Genomic DNA, 23,178 nt, shown 5'->3' with positions numbered 1-23,178 from the left:
GCTGATGAATGACTGTGCCACAATTACTCAATACTAGTTTTCTACACAGCCAATGGTGCAAACAATATCATCAATAAAGTTACAGTGTAGATACACAGTCCAGTCTTGTAATGATAGTAACAGCAACGAAAAAATGACAAGAGGAACAACATTCTCATTAACATCATCTAATCAAAGTGATGATGATCCCCCTAACAACAATTTTTGTGAATGATTGCGTATTCTTGCCCGACGATAGCAGCAAACCCACCTTGTGCGCCTCCATGAGATTGATGACGGTGTCGATGTCGCCGTGGACCGGGTTCTCGTCGGACAGCGTCGGTTCCACCTGGTATAGCCACTCCAGCAGTGCCTGCAGGGCATCCTTGAACTGACCACTGTACAGCAGCGCCTCTTCAAGCTTGCGTTGCCTATTGGGGGAGCAGCATAGTGATTTTACAATTTTAAGTGTCTGGCCCCATTTAAACTGCACAGCTATGCTTTTGGATGCTTCAAAATACAAAAACAGTAATTACACAGCAGCTACTGGCATGCATTTCTATGATTTCAAGTTTTGTTTTTAATCTATTTCTTTACTTTCACTTCCTTTGAATGCAAAACTGAATAGTTGAAATACAATGTAGTCTATTGTTCAGAGCAACATAGATATTAACCTGTTCTGTATGGGAACCTGGTGGTGTGTCTATGGGTATTTCAGAATTTAGTACGGAACGGGTTAAGTGGACTAAAATCAAATAAGTAGCAGTCTGTCTAAAGTGCAAGAAATGGCTTCATTGTTAACCATGAATTCAAGTTTACTGTTTAAATGGAAGAAACAGGTGATTACAACATTCAACTCTACAGGCATAGGCGCCGGAAGTGGGGGGGCAGGGGGGCGGCCGCCCCCCCAATCCAAAAAGTGGGGGGGCAAAACGCATTTTTGCCCCCCCAAAAAGCCCCCCCCCCCCAAAAAAAAAAAATAATAATAATAACAAATAAATGCATAAACAAAGAAAATAAAATAAATATGTATATATATGTATATGGCTACAAACGGCATCTTTTGGACTGTAAAATGTCAAAATTTTCAAGCTCGCTCGCTTCGCTCGCTCGCATCCAGCAGTTGAGCCCGGTGCGCCTCCCCCTTAATTTCTAAAGCGAAAAACATAGCTACGACGGCAATTGTTGGACTCTAGAATGTCAAAATTTTCAAGCTCGCTCGCTTCGCTCGCTCGCATTGAATCGTTATGCCATTCTCCTCATGTTGCTGACAGTAATTGCCAGTAGTTGCGCCCGATGCCCCCACCCCTTAATTTCCAAAGCGAAAGATAAATATAGCTACAAACGGGAGTTTTGGGACTGTAAAATGTCAAAATTTTCAAGCTCGCTCGCATTGAATCATTATGCCACTTTCCTAATGTTGCTGCCAGTAATTGCCAGCACTGAGTTGCGTCCGATGCCCCCCTTAAAGGGAAGGTAAACCCAAAGAGCAATGTGGATTGAGTGAAAGCAGCAACATTAGTAGAACACATCAGTGAAAGTTTGAGAAAAATCGGACAATCGATGCAAAAGTTATGAATTTTTAAAGTTTTGGTGTTGGAACCGCTGGATGAGGAGACTACTAGAGGTTATGACGTATGAGTGGACAACAATACCAAGAAAATAATAGAATTATGAAAGAGCAGTGGACCAACCGCTTTCAGAAAGCAGAGGGAATAATTGCTACCCTTAACATATGTCAATATCAAGTTGATGGAATTTGTAATTTCATGAAAAATGGATTTTTGTAGTATTTTCTTTATATTTTCTTGATATTGTAGTCCACTCATACGTCATAACCTCTAGTAGTCTCCTCATCCAGCGGTTTCCAACACCAAAACTTTAAAAATTCATAACTTTTGCATCGATTGTCCGATTTTCTTCAAACTTTCACTGATGTGTTCTATTATTGTCGCTGCTTTCACTCAATCCACATTGTTCTTGGGTTTATCTTCCTTTTATTTCCAAAGCGAAAGATATAGCTACAAACGGGAGTTTTGGGACTGTAAAATGTCAAAATTCTCAAGCTCGCTCTCTTTGCTCGCTCGCATTGAATCGTTATTCCATTCTCCTAATGGTGCTGCCAGTAATTACCTGCAGTTGCGCCCGATGCGCCGCCCCATTATTTCCAAAGTGAAAGATAAAGCTACAAACCCCAGTTTTGGGACTGTAGAATGTCAAAATTTTCAAGCTTGCTCGCTTCGCTCGCTCGCATTTGAATCGTTATGCCATTCTCCTAATGTTGCTGCCAATAATTGCCAGCAGTTGCGCCCGATGCGCCCCCATTTATTTCAAAGCGAAATATGTAGCTACCAATTAAAACTCCAGTTTGGAACTGTAGAATATCAAAATTTTCAAGCTCGCTCGCTTCGCTCGCTCGCATTTTATTGTTATGCATTCACCTTATATTGCTGACAGTATATAATTTGTCGATCGCTTCACACCGTCATTCCATAATCCATGTAAGGAAAACTTTACAATGTTCCTCAATGACTGCGTTGTTGAATGTATCACATTCCGTAATGTATTGTAGTCCCATTATTGCTCACGCACACACGCACAAGCATACAACCGTCAAAATTACTTTATGGTTCCCCCCATTTTCGACCCACCGTACGCCACTTTACATATGTGTATATATATATATATATATATATATATATATATATATAGATATATATATATATAATAGATGGTGTGCGTGTGTGTGTGTGTGTGTGTGTGTGTGTGTGTATTGTGTAACATATGCATGGTCTAATCTTGAGCCCCCTCCAATGTTTGCCCCCCCAATCCAAAACTGCTTCCGGCGCGCCTGTCTACAGGTGATGTGACCTTGACCATGTGACCACTCACCTGTCCACAGACTTGCTGCAGACCAGATCCCACTTGTCCTTGAGGTCGGTCAGCTGACCGTTGATGATCTTGGTGTCCGTGGGGTTGCTCTTGTCGCGGAGGGAGCGGCCGGAGCGGACGATGTTGTCGTACAGCGGCGCTTGGCCCCGAGCGCTCGCTGGAAGTCCTGTTATTCAACGAAACAAAACACACAAACACATACAATTTGAATGTCATCAATAGTTAAATGTACACTTTTTGTACATGGTGAAACAAAAACAAAAACAAAAAATCATATACACTGTATATATACATATATATATATATATATATATTTGGTGCAATTATCAGCTTTCCTATCCAGAGGTGGACTTCTCATCTGCATGACATTTTTCTTCTTTCTTATTCTTCTTCATCATAGAAGAGGAAATAAACTGGATTTTGCAAAAATTTGATTTCACTGTTTTGAGTTTTTGTTTTATTCCATTTTCTTTTGTATTGTTTTCAGGTGTTGCTGGTTGTTGTATTTGTTTGCTTGTCTGTTTTTGGGGTTGTTTTTTTGTTTGTTTTTTTTGGGGGGGAAGACATTTTGACATACCTTGTGCCTCCTGAGCTGTGCCTTGAGGGTCTCGGGGTCGCTGCCGATGGACTTGTCCTGATCCAGCTGTCGGTGAGACTCCTCAGCCAGTCAAACAGGCGGTTGTACTGCTCGTCAAACTGCAGGTGTAGGAGATCGAATGAAAAATTAGAGCGGGAATCAATCTTCATGTCCCACAAGATAGCTGACTATTTTTTTTTAATTCTATACATTAACAGGGCTTTGGTAAATGAAATGGATTTAGAAGGAAAATGGTTGTCATTCCACCTTGCATACTACACTACACATACATGTTCTCTTGTGTGTCAAGCAAACTAACTGCACACTTTATACAAACAACACAGAATGCGTTTGGAAGACGCGCCTCAAAACTACACACTCATTCCATTCCCATAAGTATGAAAATACATGTAGATTGATATATGAACATAAATTACAAAAACACATTCCATGGCATCACTATGTTCTCGCTGCGTGTCAAATAAACCAATTGCACACTTATACAAACGACACAGAATTGAATTCGGAAGACGTGCCACAAAACTACACACTCATTCCCCTACCCTGCCACTTACTTAAAAAATACATGGAGATTGATTTATGAACATAAATAACAAACATTCCCCATGTCATTATGATGTACCACTGTTGATAACAATTCACAAATAAGACATGAGAGAGAAAAAAAGGAAGGACACAACTATAACGCATTAGCTTTTGCCGTCCTAGATCGCTTTTTAAAAACCGTACCTGCTTGGCCCTCTTGAAGCCGGAGTCCAGCTGGCGGGTGCGGTCGTTGCAGCGGGACTGCACCTTGTCCCACCGGTTCTGGACGCTGATGAGCAGGTTCTTGATGAGCGTCACGTCCTGCTTCTGGCTGAAGTACTTGAGCTGGGTCCCCGCCCGGTCCAGCTCCCGCATCGTCTCCTTCTTGGCCTGCACCTCCATCAGGACTCCTGGGAGTTGGAGGAGTTGGAGGAGTTGAAGGAGGAGAAGGAGGAGGAGGAGGAGGGAACGAGGGAGGGAAATGAATGGAAGATTGAATTTGTTTGTTGTTGTTTTTTGTGTGTGTGCTTTTTTACAACTTTACAAGGGAATTAAAATGACAGACTAATGTTAAACCCAGGAATGTAAATGCAGAAGCATCAGATACACCTCCAAAGAGACAAGAAAAACCAGATAAGAGGCCATTTCTTGTTCATGTTGTAGTCACTATTAATCTGGCCAAGTATGAAGATAGACAGTCATACATAGGAGACTGTACAAAGTACATGGGAGAACACATCCATGCACTCTCCCAATGAACAGCACTGCCACTGACAGCATACCACATGTACATGTATCCTGCATGGATGTGTGTATTTAAGTACACATGTTACAATCAGAAGATGGTGTAATATCAAAGATTGCTTTTACTGAGAAGGTAGTTATATTCCAACCACTGGAAGAACGTTTGTCAGTCTCACCTTGTGTTCTGCAATCTGCTGGTTGATGGTATCCAGCACAGTGCTGGGAGGCTTGCTGTTGTTCATGGTCTTCTCGGCGGTGGTGAGCCATGAGATGAAGGCCTGGAGCTGGTCGTGGAACTTCTGTGCCTGGGTGAGGGCCTCCTCTAGCTTACGCTGCAGAGGGAACGATCAGAACTCAGCTTTAACCCTATTCTAACTGGGCTATTTGAGACCAAGTTTTTACTGGGGGGGGGGGGGGGGCGGGGGGTCAATTTGACCCCCCCTTCAGATCTCGGCCGCCGATCGCGCAATCGCCGCAAAATTTTGCCTGAACATAGAGCCGGATGTCAACTACAAGATTACATGGTCATACAATAGAAAAATGTTGATTTCAATATTTTTTAATAAATTAATTATGCAACTATAATGCATGAAATCATATTTTCACCTATAACTCATCAAAAAGACTGAAGGATTATTAAAATTTTTGTGTCAGAGTCGTCAAGACACATCAAACAATTTTCTTATAAAAAAATAGTGCAACAATAATCACTTTCTTTTGTTTTTTATTGTTTGTCAATTTCTTATGTATTTCATTGTTTTTCGATCTTTTGTTTTCTATTGTTTTTGCCATTATTTGTTGGAGGCACTTTTCAAGCTTATCTACATTAGAATTGATTTATTTCAATGGTTAAAAGTTGAAATAATCTAATTTATATCAATTAAACAAAAAAACACAGTTTGCATTGGATTTGCACACGAAATCATGAATTTGAGCGGGTTTTCGGGTTGACATGCATATGCAAAACATTGCATAACTTCAGAACGGTGTACCCGGACGTCGCAAATTTGGTCTCAAATATGCGGGAGACTTCAATGAAAAAAGTCATGAAACGACGCAGCAAAATCTTTGCGCATTGCGGAATCGTGGCGCGAAACATCGAGGGGGGTCAATTTGACCCCCCCCCCCCCCCCCTAGTTAGAATAGGGTTAACCCGTTGAGGACGGACTGATTTTGCTATAACCTGCATTTCCCACGGACACCTGCCTGAGTATACTCGGGACTTGTCTTCAACGGGTTAAAACCTTTCATCCAAAGCGGCACACACTGGCAAAGACGGTACTAATTTAACATGGTTTTTTTTTTTTTTTTTTTGTTATGATGTAGGGTCTACAGAATGAATTGCTACAAAGGCATCAAAATAGTCATCCTCTTTGTTACCATCACCATTATCATTTTTATCATCAACTTCATCTCAATCACCATCTTCAACATCATCATCATCTTTGACACCATCGTAATCATCACCATCATATTTGTAAATATTACTACAATTATCATCATCATCATCATCCTTCTTATCATCATCACTAACACCATCATCATCACCAAAATCCTCAACTGCACAATCATCATCATCATCAACACTCACCACGACAATCTCTGTCATCCATCATCATAATCCACATCTCTATGAGCATCTTCACCATACAAAATATGTAGCTCATCATCAACCATCATCATCACCATCACCAAGATCCTCATCTTCATCATCATCACCATTGACCATCATTCACATCGTCTCCACCATCCATTATCATCATCTAGAAGTGTACAATGTAGGCCTTCATCTCCATATAATAGCAACATCACAACTCATCATTAACATCACCACCACCATCATTAACATCACCACCACCATCACCACAATTCCTCATCTTCACCATCATCACCTACCAACCACCATCGACACCATCTCCACTATCCATCGCACTCCTCTACCAATCATAAACTCACCTTCCTGTCGTCGGATTTCTGCCTGGCCGCCTCCCACTGGGTCTGGAGGGTCCTCAGGGTCTGTCCCACCCCACCCTCTCGGTCAGCCTCTGGTCCAGCCCTCTGCCTCAGCTGCTGGCCCGCTTTCATCAGGGAGTCGTATGACAGCTGCTCTCGGTCCATCTGCTTCACCAGGTCCTGGGATGACATGAAAGAATTCAAGGACAATGAGTTTTGTGCTTTTCATGAAATCTATACAAGCGGACAAACTACATGTACAGTAAACGTTGTATGTGGTACATGATCTGATATGTGTCTTTAATACAAACATATCAACTAAAATTTGATGGGACTCAAAACATTATGTACAAATTCCAAGTAGTTAAGATTTTACTCTGAACATGTCACAACATTTAAACTTTTACAGGAAAGTGTACATACTTATTTTGCTAATTCGTTTCTTTCATCTTCCACAACATCTTCAATGTTTGGAATACTGCATCTTCCCCTTCTTGAATAACAAGTATTCAATCAAATTCTGAACATGAACACTGGGTTCAAACTGAGTGAAGAATGACCGTCATCACATCACTACAGGATTCACAGAATAATTGGTCAGATGAAACCAAGTCAGCAAGGGTTGAAAAATGAGGCAAACCTTTAGCCATACACAAAGAACATTGGGCAGATTTACGGTTCATACTCCCACTGCAAAGCATAACGGAAATGGAAGAGACGCTTGAGATAGAGAGAGAAATGCTTTAAGAGTTGACTCACATTGTGCCGGTCGAGCTGCTCCCTGGCGGTCTCTGGGAGACCACCTACAGGCTGGGCGGATGACAGCTGGCCATCTTTGTCATGCAGCCAGCGAAGGAGGCGGGTGGCTTCCTCGGCAAAGTCTTTGGTCTGCAGGGGCAGGTGAAAAAAAAAAAAGGTTGTTCAGAGTCAGTGATGTGATGGATACCATAGCAACCACATCTCCCTGTATTCTCATTATCATTATCTTCATCATTATCACCATCATCATCCTTGTCATCAGCCTCATCGTCATCATCATCATCATCATCATCATCATCATCATCATCACCATCACCATAATCATGATTAAGTCATATCTTATCTGTGTACACTGTAACACTGTTATTTCCTTTCTCATAGATTCATTTTGACATGTCAGCATTCTGACATTAGGCTGCTCACAGACTGTCACTGACTTGGCACACATACAAACTCTACCCTTGCAATAACTTCATTCAATCAATTACGGCTGATTTGTTTCAGTACAACTCTGCAAGAAACATACGTGCTCATACTGTATTTTTGGTACTGCACTTTTGATTTCTCACCTCTCCAAGGGCGCCCTCAAGCTCCCGTTGCCGGTCACTGCTCTTCTGGTTCAGCCGCGCCCATTTGGTGTTCACATCATCCAGCTTGTTACGGATCACGTTGGCCACTTGCCGGTTGTCCGCCGAGGCCATGAAGTTCTGGCCGGCCTGGTTGACCGACCGCACACTGGACTCATGCGCCATGATGTCATTCTGCAGCACCTGTAGGTGAACAGAGAGGTGGTGAAAAAAATGTTAGCTTTCTATGAGTACATTGTAGCTGCATGATGATTTCTGTTACAAGAAAGCACCAGAAACTGTTTATACAATGCAGTGTATGCCACTACATTATGATCCAATAGCCATCCAATGCACATGTACAAGTACAACCATTACATTGATGCTCATCTCCAAGGAGGAAAAAAAAAAAAAATAAAGACAATATCATCATATGAAAGCTCGCAGCATAAGCCAAGTATGAATCAAACAAGAAGTCAAGGTAAACATCACATTCAATCATACTCTGAGATTATTAATCACATCTATGGTTTTGCCAGGGAAAGGCAAACAAGTGGAGCTGAAAATGGAAAAAAAAAATGCCTAGGGAAGGCAGTGAATACACAGATGAAACATTAAAAAAACAAACACTGTAAAGAGAGAGAGAGATGCTGTATAGAACAAAAGAGTGAATGAATGACAAACTGAAAGATAGTGGAAAGATGGATGGCACAAAAAAAAAAAAAAAGAGACTGCCAGATATAGCGGAGCTGAGAGGAAGTGAAAGGTGATAGTAGGAGAGCGTGGGAATATGACATCACTCGCACGACTGCCAGGAAATAGGATGGTACTGTACCTTGTGTTTGGCCAGAGCGATCTCTGCGGCCTTGGTGTCGCCGGTGATGGGCTTCTCGTCGGCGAGGGCCTTCTCCGTCCGGTTCATCCAGCCGAGGAGTTCGTCCAGGGAGCTGTCCAGTTGGCCGAGGGCCAAGAAGCCAGCTTCCAGTTTGTGCTGGACAAGAGAAGCAGAAACAGAAATATGAAATGGATTTTTATTTTCATTGATTATACAGTATATGCACGTACAGTATATGTTGTACATGTACATTCACATACAGGTGATATACGTGTATCATTCTTCACTTTTCTTTATGATTTGATTAGTGTTCTTTTTCCTTTCGATTGGTTCTGATCCTGTATCATTGTAACACACTACAGTTAATGTTATATGGTGTATATACATGTATGATGTACACTTTGTATCTTTGATTGAATTGAATTTAATCTAATATCTTATTTTCTTTCTGTGGTGAAACTAATTATGATGAATTCATTACAGCTTAATCTATTCTACTTCCTAAACTTTAGCTTTCCAACTTATCTATGATAAAACTTTAAAGCTTCAATTTCACTCATGTGTTGGGTGTACCAAGAAGAAGTATAGCACATCCCTATTAACGATGAGTGACTTTACTCTGTCACACTATAAATTTCATATTTATTTAGTTAAGAATTAATTTTTTCAAAACAAATCCCGATGACAGTGATCAAAGCTTACAATCCCCAGATCCTCTGGGAAAGATTAGATACCTGTCTGTCGAAAGTCCTGTCCTGGAGGTTCTTCCAACGCCTGTTCATGTCGCTCATGGGAGCCTGGACCAGTTCCCGATTCTCCGGGGTGCACTTGGCCAGAAGGCGGTTGCCCTGTTGGTTCACCGTCTCTAGCTCAAGGTTACTCCTTGCCAGATCCTTCTTGAATGACTGCAAGATGACGAAATTAGAAACAAGAGATGGATGTTTAGAGATCAATGTCTGTACAAACTACATGTAGCACACAATCAACAGAGTCTCTGCACATACATGTACACGTATATGCATAAAAAAAAGATAAAGCTAGAAAATAACATGTGAAAGGTGAGTAAAGAGAATGTTTTTCATTTTCATATTTTTGGTTTCTTTTCACATTTAGTACACTGCTGCAATTATGCTAAAGTATTGTACAATTCACAGAAGCTTTTGCATAGGGATGGCAGTACGATTTTCTGATCGAGGGTGCATCAAAAATAAAGGAGAACCACAGCTTTGAAATATCATTTAGAATCTATATCTTTTTGCAGTTACAGTGAATGTGCAACAAGTGTGGTGGATACGACAAGTTTGGGGACTTTGATGTCTGCCACACCAGATCAGTTTTCATCAACCTTCCCCCACAATTCTCACTTCTCAAAACTTTACCTTGAGGTCTTCCAGCTGCCTGCGGACAGTCTCCGGGTCGGATCCCACTGCAGGCATGCTCTCCAGCTGGTCTTCGGCCTGGGCCATGTACTCGTTCATGCGGTCCAGTCCGTCCTGGAAGGCGCGGGCGGCATCGTCCGCGTCCTGCAGCTTGTCGTGGCGGTCTTTGTAGGCGTCGTTCAGCCCGTCCCAGGCGTGGGACAGCTCGTCCACGTTCTTCTGGACCTCGGGCTTGTTGGAGTCACCGCAGTGCCTCATTAGCTCCTCCCCTTGCTGCTTGGTCATCTCGACGTCCTGTTGGACAGCGTCGATGTCCTCTTTGATGGCGTGCAGGATGTCCTGTGTGACGAGGTACAAAAACATTTGGGATGACATATCAATCTCTGAACTTTCTCGCAATTTGACAGGTGACATAAATCTTATGAGACACAAAACTCTGCATGCAGACTTTATCCAATATCAACTAATGTGTCCTGATGAACTTCAAAATGAGATAACACAGAGTGTAGCTGCATCCACAATAGATACATGTACATGTAGGTGACAACTAGGACAATAGGGCTACCAACATTCCCACATCAAAATTAGGCAAATTCCACACAGCAATCGGGAAGACACTTACACGGCACATGCATCTCAGTGGGCGAAAGTAATTCCCAAATCAGTGAGATTCTATCACGCTCTTATCCAGACATGAAGAGATAGGGAAGTTTTGAGGGAACTCTCCTGCAGAATTAGGAAATCTTGGTAGCTTTGAGACGAGCTTGTCTGCACTAAATACACTGTAGTTCTATGGCCTGGGAAATCATAAAGGGGGAAAATTGCAACCATGCCAATATCTGGACAACTACCCTCTGGACAACTACACGCTCAGGACAATTGGTCAGGGGGCAATGCGTGTCCTCGGTACGTTGTTTTCCAGGGGTAATTGTCCAGGGGGTAGGATCAACTGCACCGCCTCTCACCTGCTGCTCCTTGATGGCAGGCACCTCCACAGCGGGCGGTTCCTGGCTCTTGATCTGGTCCTGCAGGTCCTTGATGGTACCGTTGGTGCCGTTCAGCTCCTCCCAGAAGGACTCCGCTGCATGCAGCGCCTCCTGGAGGGCAGCCGAGCGTTGGTTGGCTGTGGCTGTGATGGCGTCCCACTTGTTGCCAAGTTGGTCAAGTTTGTCCTTCAGATCTGTGTTTATGTTGTTTTTTTTTTGGGGGGGGGAGGGTGGGGGTAAAAATATGTAAATATTCGAAGTGATCAATGTCCGTGCAGACTGTTATGGGGTAATTATTCATGATCTGCAACTTTGAACCTTTAACAAATTTGTCATGGAGCAATATTGTCGCCAAATACTGACAGAGACAGTCAAAGATAAGAAAGACATCAACACAGTCTTGAGTTCATGTAAAACGTTACAGGCCTATCATGGATATCAGAAAGTATTGCATTGCATTTGAATATCAAGATTAAACATTGTGGATCTTTGAGATTACAATATTGCAATACAGCATAAGGTAACACTTAGAAGAAACTACTAACCTCTGACATGAGGATCATTTGGTGAGGATGAGGCGATCATGTCCTGTCCAGCCTTGCGCATGACGTCCACAACGTCCATCTGGCTGTCAATGTTGTCTTGAAGAGCCTATGGGATTGTTGTATGGAAAGGAAAAGGTGAGCTTCATACATGTAGATCATTTTTAGAATCAATGAATGAGTTGTGCCATGGTTGTCATCCTTTGTAGAAGAGCAATTGTACTTCGAATTACCTGGCACCATCATCATCATTATTGTCATCATCTTCATCCTTACTATCACTGCCATCTCTTCCATCATCTCATTATCATCAGGATCACTCTCATCAGAATATTCCTCGTCATCACCTACGAGTGTATGTCATCATTACCCTGGCCATAAACTTCACCACTTTTACTACCATTAATATTACCACAATCAATGTTATCATTATCAGCATCACCATTAGCATCACTATCATCATCATCGTCGCCATCATCATCATCACCACCATCATCGTCACTATCAGTCATCATCATCCTCACCATCATCATCGCCATCATCACCACCATTGCCATCATCATAACCATCATCATTACCACTACCATCACCATCATCATCATCAATGTCATTGCTACCACTGTCATCACCATTATTAACATCTAATCATCGTCCTCACCATCATCACCATCATCATCTTCCATGTCACTGTTATCAGCAATGCTCTATGAAACCAATAACACAACACTCTTGGATATCCCTTAGACCACCACAGAAGAATTTATGGGTCATCATGTTGCATAAAATACTCACTTGCAGCTTCTTCATCTGCTTGCGGAGCAGGTCTGGATCTGCCGAGATGGGCTCTGGGCGTGCAAGCTTCTCCTGGGTGATGTTAAGCTGCTCGAGCGTTGAATCCAAGTCCTCGATGAACTGTCAGGGTGAGGGAGAGAGAACAACACAAACGTCACACAAAATGTTCAACCTATTGAGGATGAGCTGATTCTACGTTTCCCAAAGACACCTCTTCAGGTATAATCGGGACTAGTCTTCGATACGTTAATGGGGAAAAGCGTGAAGTTGAACCTACGTTTGTACACAAAACAGTAACGTAATGAAAATAAGAATTCTAGGCGTGAATGACACACGCATGAGGTACATCTTTGCCTTTAGATGATTACATGTTATACAGTGTATATTACTCACACATCTTGGTAGTAAACCTTTTATAGATTTAATTCACAGCACCAAACTCTATGCATGGGACTGAGCAAATGTGTGAATGTTTTGTATTTCGCTTCTTGTAAAGCTTACCGAGCTCGTCCTCTGCAGGAGATCAAACATGTTCTCGCCTCGCTTGTTGACCTGCTCTTTGACGTTCTCGTAGCGCTGGTTGTCATCATCCACTTTAGCCTGGATGGCTCTAGCCCCGGGGCCGGGGCTGAGCTTGGCCAGTTCGGGGGCGATGCGGTTCAGCTTGTTGACATACTGCTGCTTCTCCGCTACGTTCTGCTTCATGAACTGCATAACAACAACAACAAATAGAACATTCAAAATTAAAAAACAAACAAACAAACTTAATGCAAGACTCCTAATGTTGCACTTCAGTTGATAGTAATATCTTGAAGTTTATGCTCTTCCCAGGAAGGCAATGGAATCTTGTAAGCTCCGACACAGCTTTATCGCCTGCAAGAGTTGCCCAAAAGTGCACTACTACATGTACATGTAGCTTCTCATCATTTGTTGTCTACTCTTTTCACTCCCTAAAAGCAAGATACAGTAAAATAAATACAATATACACTTGTACAATGTTAGCTGATTTTGACCTCATATAAAGAGTATGAAGAAAAATTTGTATTGTTTGTATTGTCCTTGGTATCATTTCACACTACAATGCAGTGGAAGTTCTAAGATTACCTGTTGGTAAAAGAGTACTGTAAATACAGCGTTCTTTGCACATACAGGCAAGGAAATAAAATCTACAGTGCACTGTAAGTCTTGTAGATGAGACTAACCCTGTTGTTGTCGACTTCCTTGCGGATCTCCTCTGCGTCCAGGCCTGGTGGCTTCAGCGACTTCAGCTCTCCCTCGATGTCGTCCAGCCAGCTGGCGAGCTCGTCGTGGGCCTCGTTGAACTGCAGCGTGTGCGGCAGCGCCTCCTCCAGAACCTCCACGCGATCGGCGCTCCTGCCCGAGAGGTCGTCGAACTTGCCGCGCAGCTGCCTGGCCTGGTCTTCGAGGCGGGCGCGCTGCCGTGGGTCGGATGTCTGCTCGATCAGCTTCTCGGCCGCGCCCAGCGTGTCCTGGACGCGACTCTGTTTGCCGGTGATCTCACGGTCGATGGCCTGTCGTTGTCATATGAAAAGTGAATGCAAAATCACTGCACAACTGAAACAATTTAAGCCCATGTCTATTTTTCTACTTTCAGCAAAGCTGGGGAGGCCAGCATTGCATCAGAGAGGAAATGAAATACAGTTTGTATTTAAACTACACCTATCACAATCTAGGGTGTCACACTGGAGCATTTTAACATGCAATAATTATTCCTAAAGTATTAAAGAGAGTCTGAGATTCAAATGTCAAAAGAGGCATGACATTCTAATGCTATAACAGGGATGGTAACACTCTCTTTAAAAGGCATAACAACTGATCTGATTGTAAACTGGCTATTATGTATTGATAACCATAAAAAACATACAAGTGTTCAAAACCTGAACTGTGAATCCCATTGTGTAGTGATTGTTATACAATATACATGTATCTATGAATACAGCGAGTAGCAATCAAATTCTTCATTAAAATACTGACCTTTGCCTTCTTGAGTTGTGTCCTCACACCATCGGGGTCAACGCTGATGGTCTCCCTGGAGCTATTCTCAAGCTGTCTCTCCGTGTCGTTCAACCATGACAGCAGGCCATCCATACTCTCTTGCACCTGTAACAATAGAAATTAATTTACTTAATGATACACCAGCATACACATGTTAGTGTAATGTAGGGTGTCAGACATACACAAAACTAAAAACAAGTCAACCCCCATTGCAACTAAGATGTTTCTCTTGTACATCTTAACACATTACGGTATGTTTCCATTAGATATTCTTTCTAGCGGTTCTGGAGTTTCGAATGTCTGCATCTATGCCTGACTCAAAAACTACATTACATGTATGTGTCATGGAAAATGAAAATCTGATGAATGCATCCACAATGCTCTCAAAGATTGTAAGATTCTGAAGTGACTTCTCTGACAACATTTGCGAGAAGAATTGTACATTCTGTGCTGCTATGCCTGTTGGGATTATTACGTTCGCTCTCCATATCAGAATTAAATGACAATTATTTAGCAATGCTTGACTTTGCCATAAATGAACTGCACATTCTCCGACAGTGTATCATCTTAAAATGGCATTTAACTAGTATAAAACTTGGTTGCCGGAAGTACTGGTAGTGTTAATACAGCAAGTGATGCATGTACATGAGGGGTTTAAAACAAACCGTTGGCGATTAAACACAACATGAAATCTCTGTGCATTGAGACTAATGCACTGCTCATAAGAGCAACACTGAAATGGCACAAAAACCCTGGCACTGCAACCATCGTACCTTCTGAGCGCCGTCGAGGGCAGCACTGAGCTGATATTCGATGTCCTTGGTGCGGGAGGCGAGCTCGTTGAAGCGCTGGTTGTCGTCGTTGAGCTGCTGTCGGATCTCTGCCGCCCCCTGGCCGGGGCTGAGCTCGATGAGACGGGTTCCCTTCTCATTCAGCTCCCCTAGGGTGGGGCGGTGTCGGTCGATCTCCGCTTGCAGTTTCTGATGGACACACAAAGATGACCATTTGTTGTTGTTGTTTTGTTTTTTTAATGTAAAATTAGTTACAAATTTATCTATCACATCTTCACTTCTTGGGCCATCTGTGCATAGACATACAAATCTTACACTTCAAGCATTTCCTAGACAAAATGCTGAATTTTACACTTTATTCTTCTTTGTCCTCATCTTGGATCCCTCAGTAAAATTTCAAATGCACTCAATACAAAATTTCCCTGACACTAACAGTACATGTGCATATGATTTTTAAAGCTTAATGTAGTACACAGTACTTTGCTATTGATGATTTTTTTTTTCTTTTACCTAATAAGGTCATGGAAAACAACTGACAGTGAAAGGCAAAAAAGACCAAAAAAATAAAGCAAGGAAGAAACACAAAGTTAATGCACAAGCCTTAACAAGACTAAAACTTGATTCTTCCAAAGCCTTGTAATTAGGTTGTATCTATGCCTCTGACACTCCATCAAAGGCATGTCACGGGGGCAAAACGTCACCAAGCCACGCCCATCCAACGTACCTCTTGCATGGCCTTCTGGGCCTCGGTGCTGGCCGAAGGGTCAAAGTTCTGCAGGTCCCTCTCCGCCTTGCCCAGCCAGTCGGCGAACTCCTTCTGGGTGCGGTTAAAGTCGTTGGCCAGCGGCACGGCCTGCTGCAGCTGCGAGAGCTGCTCCTCGCTCTTGCCCAGCACCCCGTCGTAGCGGTCGCGGATGTTGTCCAGCTTGTGCTGGACGTCGATGATCTCCTTGCCTGTGGGAGCGACAGATTTCGGGGGGGGGGGGGGGAGATGAGAAAACGATGATAATGACAAAGATGATATGCAAACACCAATGTGGTATAAATCATCAATGATACACGTTTGTATCTACCAAGTAATGTGCCAGGCTCTCACAATAGATTCATTTGACACCATATTTTGTTAATGTCATTAAACTCAGAGGTACATGTACATTGTACATTAACTAAGGCATTAACTACATTAACACATGACTGAGGTACACGTATATGTATGTTGATTCATATCATATTCATCATATCATATCATTCATACATTGTATCTTTCACACATATATTCATGTATTTTGTCATGCAGCTGAATGCCTACGTTGTACATTGTATGTACATTTGTATATTCATTCCTTTTTTCCTAGACGTCATAACTACACTTGAAAAAGTAGCAGTTAAAAGTTTGGTTCACCAGCGATTACATTTTTCTCAACGAGCTACATGTACAATTTTGTGCATTTTTGATAAGCATTTTTCAGAGTCCAGAGGCTGCCGAAACAGACTTGGGACTGGATTCACAACAGGATTCACAACGGAATTTACATTTCAATGGAGAATTCTAATGTGTGAGAGTGAGTCTGACACGTCCATGAGCGCTTGGACTCAAAAGGGGTAAAAACTGTCAAATTCGGTTTTATTTACCTGTGCATTGCCTGAGTAGCTCCTGTCCGTCAGCGAGAACTTTCTTAATCTCCGGCTGTTTCTCCTGTACGCTAGCGTGCAGTTGCTGCACGGGAAGAAATTACAACGGGGATTAGAAAGACTGGATTAGAAGAAATATTCCCACAAATGAAATGACAACCTCAACCCTGGCCTGAGTGGAAAAGGATTTGTTCAGATACAAGGTGGAGAAAGTAAAGTACATTTGATGATTGTACATTCTACATGTTTATTAACCAAATATTTTTGTGGAAGATTCATCCTTCTATGCAAACAACAAGAATGGAAATATGCAAGCTTGAAGGGCGATGGCAAACAATCATTCGTTGTTGAGCACAAAACCTACAGGTATGCTATTCACATTGTTAAGTACATGAATTTCACAGCAAAAGTAAAGTACTTGTCCAGTTATTGACCACTGCAATATCTTAGTATTGTGTGCAGTTAAGTAGTCGAGTAGTGCAATCAAGTACCCCAAGTCAGTGAGCTGAAAATTCATCAATCGTTAGAGTACACACACATACATTACTATCTACATCACAGCAAAAAAACACAAAAAAAAACCAAGAGAAAACCTCAAGTTCAATTTCATGTTAGACAATCTACATTTGTACCATGAAGTAAACATCTAAATAACATTAAAAATGATTTACATTACAAAACATTGTCATCCCTACATACATTGTACTGCACCTTAAGTTTACAAAAACATACCTTTGGGATTAAGTGATGAAGTCCGTAAATCACTTCTCATTCAAAACATGTTTATCAGTATCTACAGTAGCATTCACAAACTACACTATAAATCATGTGATTCTGCGATGTTGGCATAATACATTGTATATTACAGAATGAATTATTACAATGTAACTGACTCATCAGAAAGCCCAAACATACATGTAAAAAAGTAGCTTTTGTAATGAAAAAGTGTTTTGAGAGAAATGTTAAAACTTTTTGATGAGATATGCAACAATACTGTACAAACATTTTCATCTCAAGAAATGTTTAGCCTCATCACGTGTTACCTTCCTTTAAAAGCTTTTATTCATTGTATGGTGGTGTTGTGTTTTGGGGCCATGTGTTTTCAAAACCTAGTGTAATTTTACACCTGTAATGTTTGGGCTTTAAAGTGTCTCTTGAATAACATGCAGATTAAAAATATCAGTTTCAATCTGGAAGCATGCACATCATTCTATAAAAGTCACATGCAATACTAACAAAGCCTGATACATCAATGGGTTGAACTCAACATTCAAGAGAGGAGAGATACTGTATTACCTCTACACATACAGTATGTCATAACACTACATGACTAACTCATGCACATGCATTTCCCTTGCAAAAGATCCACATGCAGAATTAAAAGTGACTTGTACAAGTTGTACTTGTAAAGTTGTGAATCATGGCATCAACTGTATAACTGATGTATATAAAACAAATGTGAAAATTAGCAAGTGTCACATGAAAAAGCCTGTACTGTATTACAAAATGTACATGAAAAAATAAACAACAAAAAGATGTTTATTACATGATATCATCAACAATAAATCCCAGATGAACCAAACTTGCGCAACACGTCTTTGTCAGATGGGTTTTAAAAACTTGAAAATGTTCAAGTTGCAGCACAATCATAAACCTCCCAATATATATCCTCCACCCACATGATATATATTCACCACTCTCTCTCTCTTCTTTTGCTCTTGTGACCTTCTTTGCCCTCTCAGTACATTTTAATTCATATCTTTCCATTCTCTTAGTGTACATTCAGAAGTAATCTTGTACATGTCATTCTCTCTTTTACTTTTCTGTTGTAGTTCTTTCAATCTTCTGCAACATGTGTATGTTTTCTATCCTCTGCCTTGTCACATTATTCACAAAATCATTCTTCTTTTTTCATCTCCTTATGTCTACTTCCAAAAATCTATCTTGCTGTTCTCTTTCTTCTGTTTTTCTTTAATGCACATAAATGTAATCTTCCAACATGCGCCCATGTATGTACATTTTCTACCCTTATACCATCTTTTGTGCGAATGTGTGGGTATGCACAGCAGTGCCCAGCATACAATGAAACAAGATGTTAAATAACACAGGGAAATGCAGCGCTGTAACTCTTACACAGCTACATAAACCCTCCGCATGTTGATATACGTATATTGTGAGAACAAGGCAACATGTGTCATTACGTTATGTCTGCAAAGCACGAGATACAATGCATGCACTGCTACGCCAGGTGTTATAACCAGCTCCCCCATGTACGTAGTTGAGTATGCTTACAATGGAATGATCTCCGTTCTTTCATACCAAATGATGCTATATGAAGTCTTTTTGTGTCTTTCTCTCAAAACACTACAAGCAAGACACCACGCTGCATTAACACTACACATGTGTTAGAAACTAACACTTTATATTGTAGTATGCTCCTCTTCATGGTAATGATATGAACGCTACATCTGATAATTTTACTCTGAAGCTCTGGTGTCAAAATGTAACATCAGTGTAGATGTCAAGTGATTAGCATCTACCAAATACTCAAAGACAAAAAATACATTAGTATGTTTAATTATATGCACTGTAATTCATATTAAATTCAACTTGAACTAACAGGTCACTGTGGTTAATATGATTAACCAGTGCACTGCACAAAGTATACGATCTACAACGTGTGCAAAAAGACACACTGCCATTGCAGGCATAATTTGGTCCCTAAAATTGTGCTCAAGCTTTCGACATAACTGGCCAACAAATTCAGTAACCTGTATACACATACATCTGGGATAATTCATACTAAACGTAACGTCGTTAAGATGGTGTTATGTGATCTGTGTGGTGCAACATTCTGCCATACACATGATGAGCCTGCAAAAAAATACCATGAACGAATATGACAAATGGAAAAACTGTGTACAAATGTAAATGTGATCATCTGTGTATGGGTCAGCGAGTTATGGATTGTGACTTGATAATCAAAGAAAGCAGGAGACAGAAGTACATCCCATCACCGTGGAAACCAAAATCACCAATGTGAAACCTGTTAGAAATACTATGGTGAGCCCAAAACAAAAAGAAGATGATAGAAGACAATTTCCCGGCCAGCCGAGGCTACGGGGAAGGTTAGTCAAAAGAAGCTGGTGCGGGTGAAATCCATCGAAATACATAAAAAACCAACACCGTGGCTTTGGAAGGGATTGTTATACCGTCTGGCTAGCCAGCTGGCGCTTGACGATTTCGGGGTGAATCGAGATGGGCTCGGGGCGGCTGAGCTTACGCTCCATCTCCGTCATCCACTTCAAGAGGGCGGCCTCGTTATCGCCGAACACCCGGCTGCTGGCCAGGGCCCGGTCCAGTTCGCCCTGCTTGAGGGCGGCCTTCTCGCAGAGGGTGTCGTAGCGCTTCTCCACGCCGTCCAGCCGCTTCTCGAGAACCTCTTGCTCCACGGGCCCGACCATCTCCAGGAGCCTCTGGCCGATATCATCCGTCTTTTTTACGTCGGCCGCATGGTCTTCAACATCTTTCACTAGCGCCTGATAATCATTGGGATGCCATTCATTGGTAGGGGTGTGGCCGGATTAGTATTATTTTCTTAAGTGTTATTCGACTACCAGAATTGACTAAAGTTTACCGGGAAGCAGAGAACTCTTCAGAGATGGACAAAGGAAAAGGGGTATTGCTTTCAGAGTCAGAAGTATACACAGTAAAAAAGAAATTGCCATAGCGCTTGAGAGACAAGCTTGTACATGTACAGGTTGTACATACAGCACTACATACATTGCACATTGTTCATACACTGTACAATCTTTTATGATATACATTGTATGCACAGTTTGTACAGTTTGTGTCTATAAAGGGAATTATAACGAGGGTAGAATATATTTCTCTCAATAAAAGGAGGTACATTGTATATACACCATGGAAATTTCCTCCTATGACATCATGTGTAAAATGGTAAAAGCATATAATTGCCACCAGCAAAATAAGGGGCATAGTATATTCTTTATATATATATATATATATATATATATATATATATATATATATATATATATATATATATATATATATATATATATATATATATATATATATATATATATATATATATATGTATATATATATATATATATATATATATATATATATATATATATATATATATATATATATATATATATATATATATATATATATATATATATATATATATATATAATGAACAGTCAGGGGAGTAAAGCAAAGGATAAGGTAGGGAAATAAGGCAACAAACTTTGAAGGGAAAATGGCAGAGATGCATCGGGAAATACAAGTATATACAAGGAAAGAGGGAATGTAGGGAAACGGGGAAATGTATGCTGTCTAACCCCCAATATCATGATGTAATAGGGTATTATTTTTCACCTTCCAGCACACTACCTTAATACGTAGTGCATCTGTACTAGTATCAACATTCTTTGTTGGAATGGTGCTAACATTTGCATCATTTCCTATTCAAAAACAAGACAGGAACACATACATTTACAACAACACAGATCTTGTATAAAGTACAGTAGATGACAGTCAAAGTGTTGTAGCAGCTTGTGCGCTATGGTTTTGTTACTGCCTTGTTTGGCCTGACTTGTAGAGTACATTACTGTTTCATGCTTGTCAACTCGGGAAACACGCATGCAAAGATGCATCGATTAGTGCATACACAGAACTGCTTTTAATGTTTTTTCCGTTGCCATGGAGATGTCTCTGGCGGAATTCACTCACCTGCTGCTCTTGGATCTGCCGCTGGATCTGTGCCTTGTCTGTGCTGACAGGCTCCTGAGAGCTAAGGGTGCGCTCGGTGGCGTCCAGCCACTCGGTCAGCGGCGCGATCTGCTCGTGGAACTCTTTGGCCGTCTTCTCGGTCTGCTCCAGCTTGGCGCGGCGGTCGCGCACGGCGTCCACGAGCGCCCGCCACCTCCTCTCCAGGTCGGACAGCTGCTGCTGGATGCGTGCACGGTCCTGGGGCTCTGACACCCGCGAGAGCTGCTCGCCCATCTCCTTCAGGGCGTCGACGCTCGGCTCGCGGTCGGTGATCAGGCGGTCAAGAAGCTGCGACAACCAAAGGAAGACAAAATCATCTCATTACATTCCATTCTTAGTTGTCATCATGTCTTACTATTATTTCCACTCATCTAAACTCCAGTGCTCTATCAGTAAGCTGGTGACTACTCTATTTTTAGTCTACTTGTGCCCCATCCCCAACTTCCTTCATACATTCTACATGTACATGTACCTCAAGTAGTACTGCAGTCTTTTTCCCTTTTAATGCACATTCTTTGCATTTCATATTCATGTGCAATTGATCATAAGTTGTGACTAATGATGATACCTTCGAGCAACTGTTCATACAGCAGTCCTACTGCTTTGCACCAATATGTTGCCTGAAGCTGTCCTTATCACATTTTCATCATTAGTATGCTATCATTCTTGGTGTGTGTGTGTAATTTGACAACATGCGCTTCACACTTGCACTGCCTCTCAAAGTGATTTGACCTTTGACCCCTCACCTGCTGCTCTGAGAGCTGAGCCTTGACCACCTTGTAGTCTGAGGAGGGGTCCTTCTGCTTGGAGACCAGGTCTTCCGTCTCCCCAATCCAGCCCAGGAGGGACTGCAGGGCTTCCTGAAACTTGCCGCACCGGAGGAGGCCCTCGTTCAGTTTCGCCTCGCGATCTGAGTTCTGCAGAAGAAAAATGCAATATGGAGAATTGTATTGCATATTTCATTCAACACCTTTGACATCCTCAGAAAGCATGAGATTCTACTGTACCTCTGTTTCACTAAAAAATAAGCCTACAAATTTGTACCAGGCACAGTCAAAAAGTGATGACACGCCAAATTTACAATGAGGCAGAATGGATATAATCAGAAACAAAAGCACTTCTTTTTTACTCAGTCATAATCCTCAGAAATATCAACCATTTCCTCCCCCCCCCCCCCTTCATTCATCCTCAGTATTGAATAGTTTCATACGACTGTTGGTACAAAGAAATGCAATGCATTTCCAAGGTTCACAAATAGGCAATATTTTTTGCTCAACAAAGCTTTCACCTGCCATTAAGAAACATCTGGTACCGCATAAAGAGACAGTAATCGATACTAGCAGCACGTATTGATATGACAATAAAATTCATGATTCAGTAGCCATT

At 41.6% G+C, this 23,178-nt stretch overlaps 1 protein-coding gene across 1 annotated transcript in view; it reads right to left on the bottom strand.

Annotated features, from left to right (window-relative positions):
- LOC140233928 (uncharacterized) overlaps positions 1 to 23,178 on the bottom strand; it is a 219,178-nt gene that overhangs the window by 14,708 nt on the left and 181,292 nt on the right. Inside the window, 25 exon segments of the mRNA XM_072314017.1 lie at positions 251 to 410; positions 2,872 to 3,010; positions 3,013 to 3,037; positions 3,449 to 3,531; positions 3,534 to 3,567; positions 4,199 to 4,390; positions 4,900 to 5,070; positions 6,695 to 6,871; positions 7,451 to 7,579; positions 8,020 to 8,220; positions 8,852 to 9,007; positions 9,586 to 9,756; positions 10,231 to 10,569; positions 11,196 to 11,410; positions 11,762 to 11,867; positions 12,551 to 12,670; positions 13,052 to 13,258; positions 13,753 to 14,082; positions 14,546 to 14,671; positions 15,340 to 15,546; positions 16,082 to 16,311; positions 16,990 to 17,074; positions 20,202 to 20,528; positions 21,754 to 22,080; positions 22,539 to 22,709. Coding sequence (XP_072170118.1) covers positions 251 to 410; positions 2,872 to 3,010; positions 3,013 to 3,037; positions 3,449 to 3,531; positions 3,534 to 3,567; positions 4,199 to 4,390; positions 4,900 to 5,070; positions 6,695 to 6,871; positions 7,451 to 7,579; positions 8,020 to 8,220; positions 8,852 to 9,007; positions 9,586 to 9,756; positions 10,231 to 10,569; positions 11,196 to 11,410; positions 11,762 to 11,867; positions 12,551 to 12,670; positions 13,052 to 13,258; positions 13,753 to 14,082; positions 14,546 to 14,671; positions 15,340 to 15,546; positions 16,082 to 16,311; positions 16,990 to 17,074; positions 20,202 to 20,528; positions 21,754 to 22,080; positions 22,539 to 22,709 — 4,428 coding nt within the window.

The sequence above is a fragment of the Diadema setosum genome, chromosome 10 (genome assembly GCF_964275005.1).
Source record: "Diadema setosum chromosome 10, eeDiaSeto1, whole genome shotgun sequence".
Lineage (NCBI taxonomy): Eukaryota > Metazoa > Echinodermata > Echinoidea > Diadematoida > Diadematidae > Diadema > Diadema setosum.
This window is presented reverse-complemented; position numbering and strand designations above follow the sequence as displayed.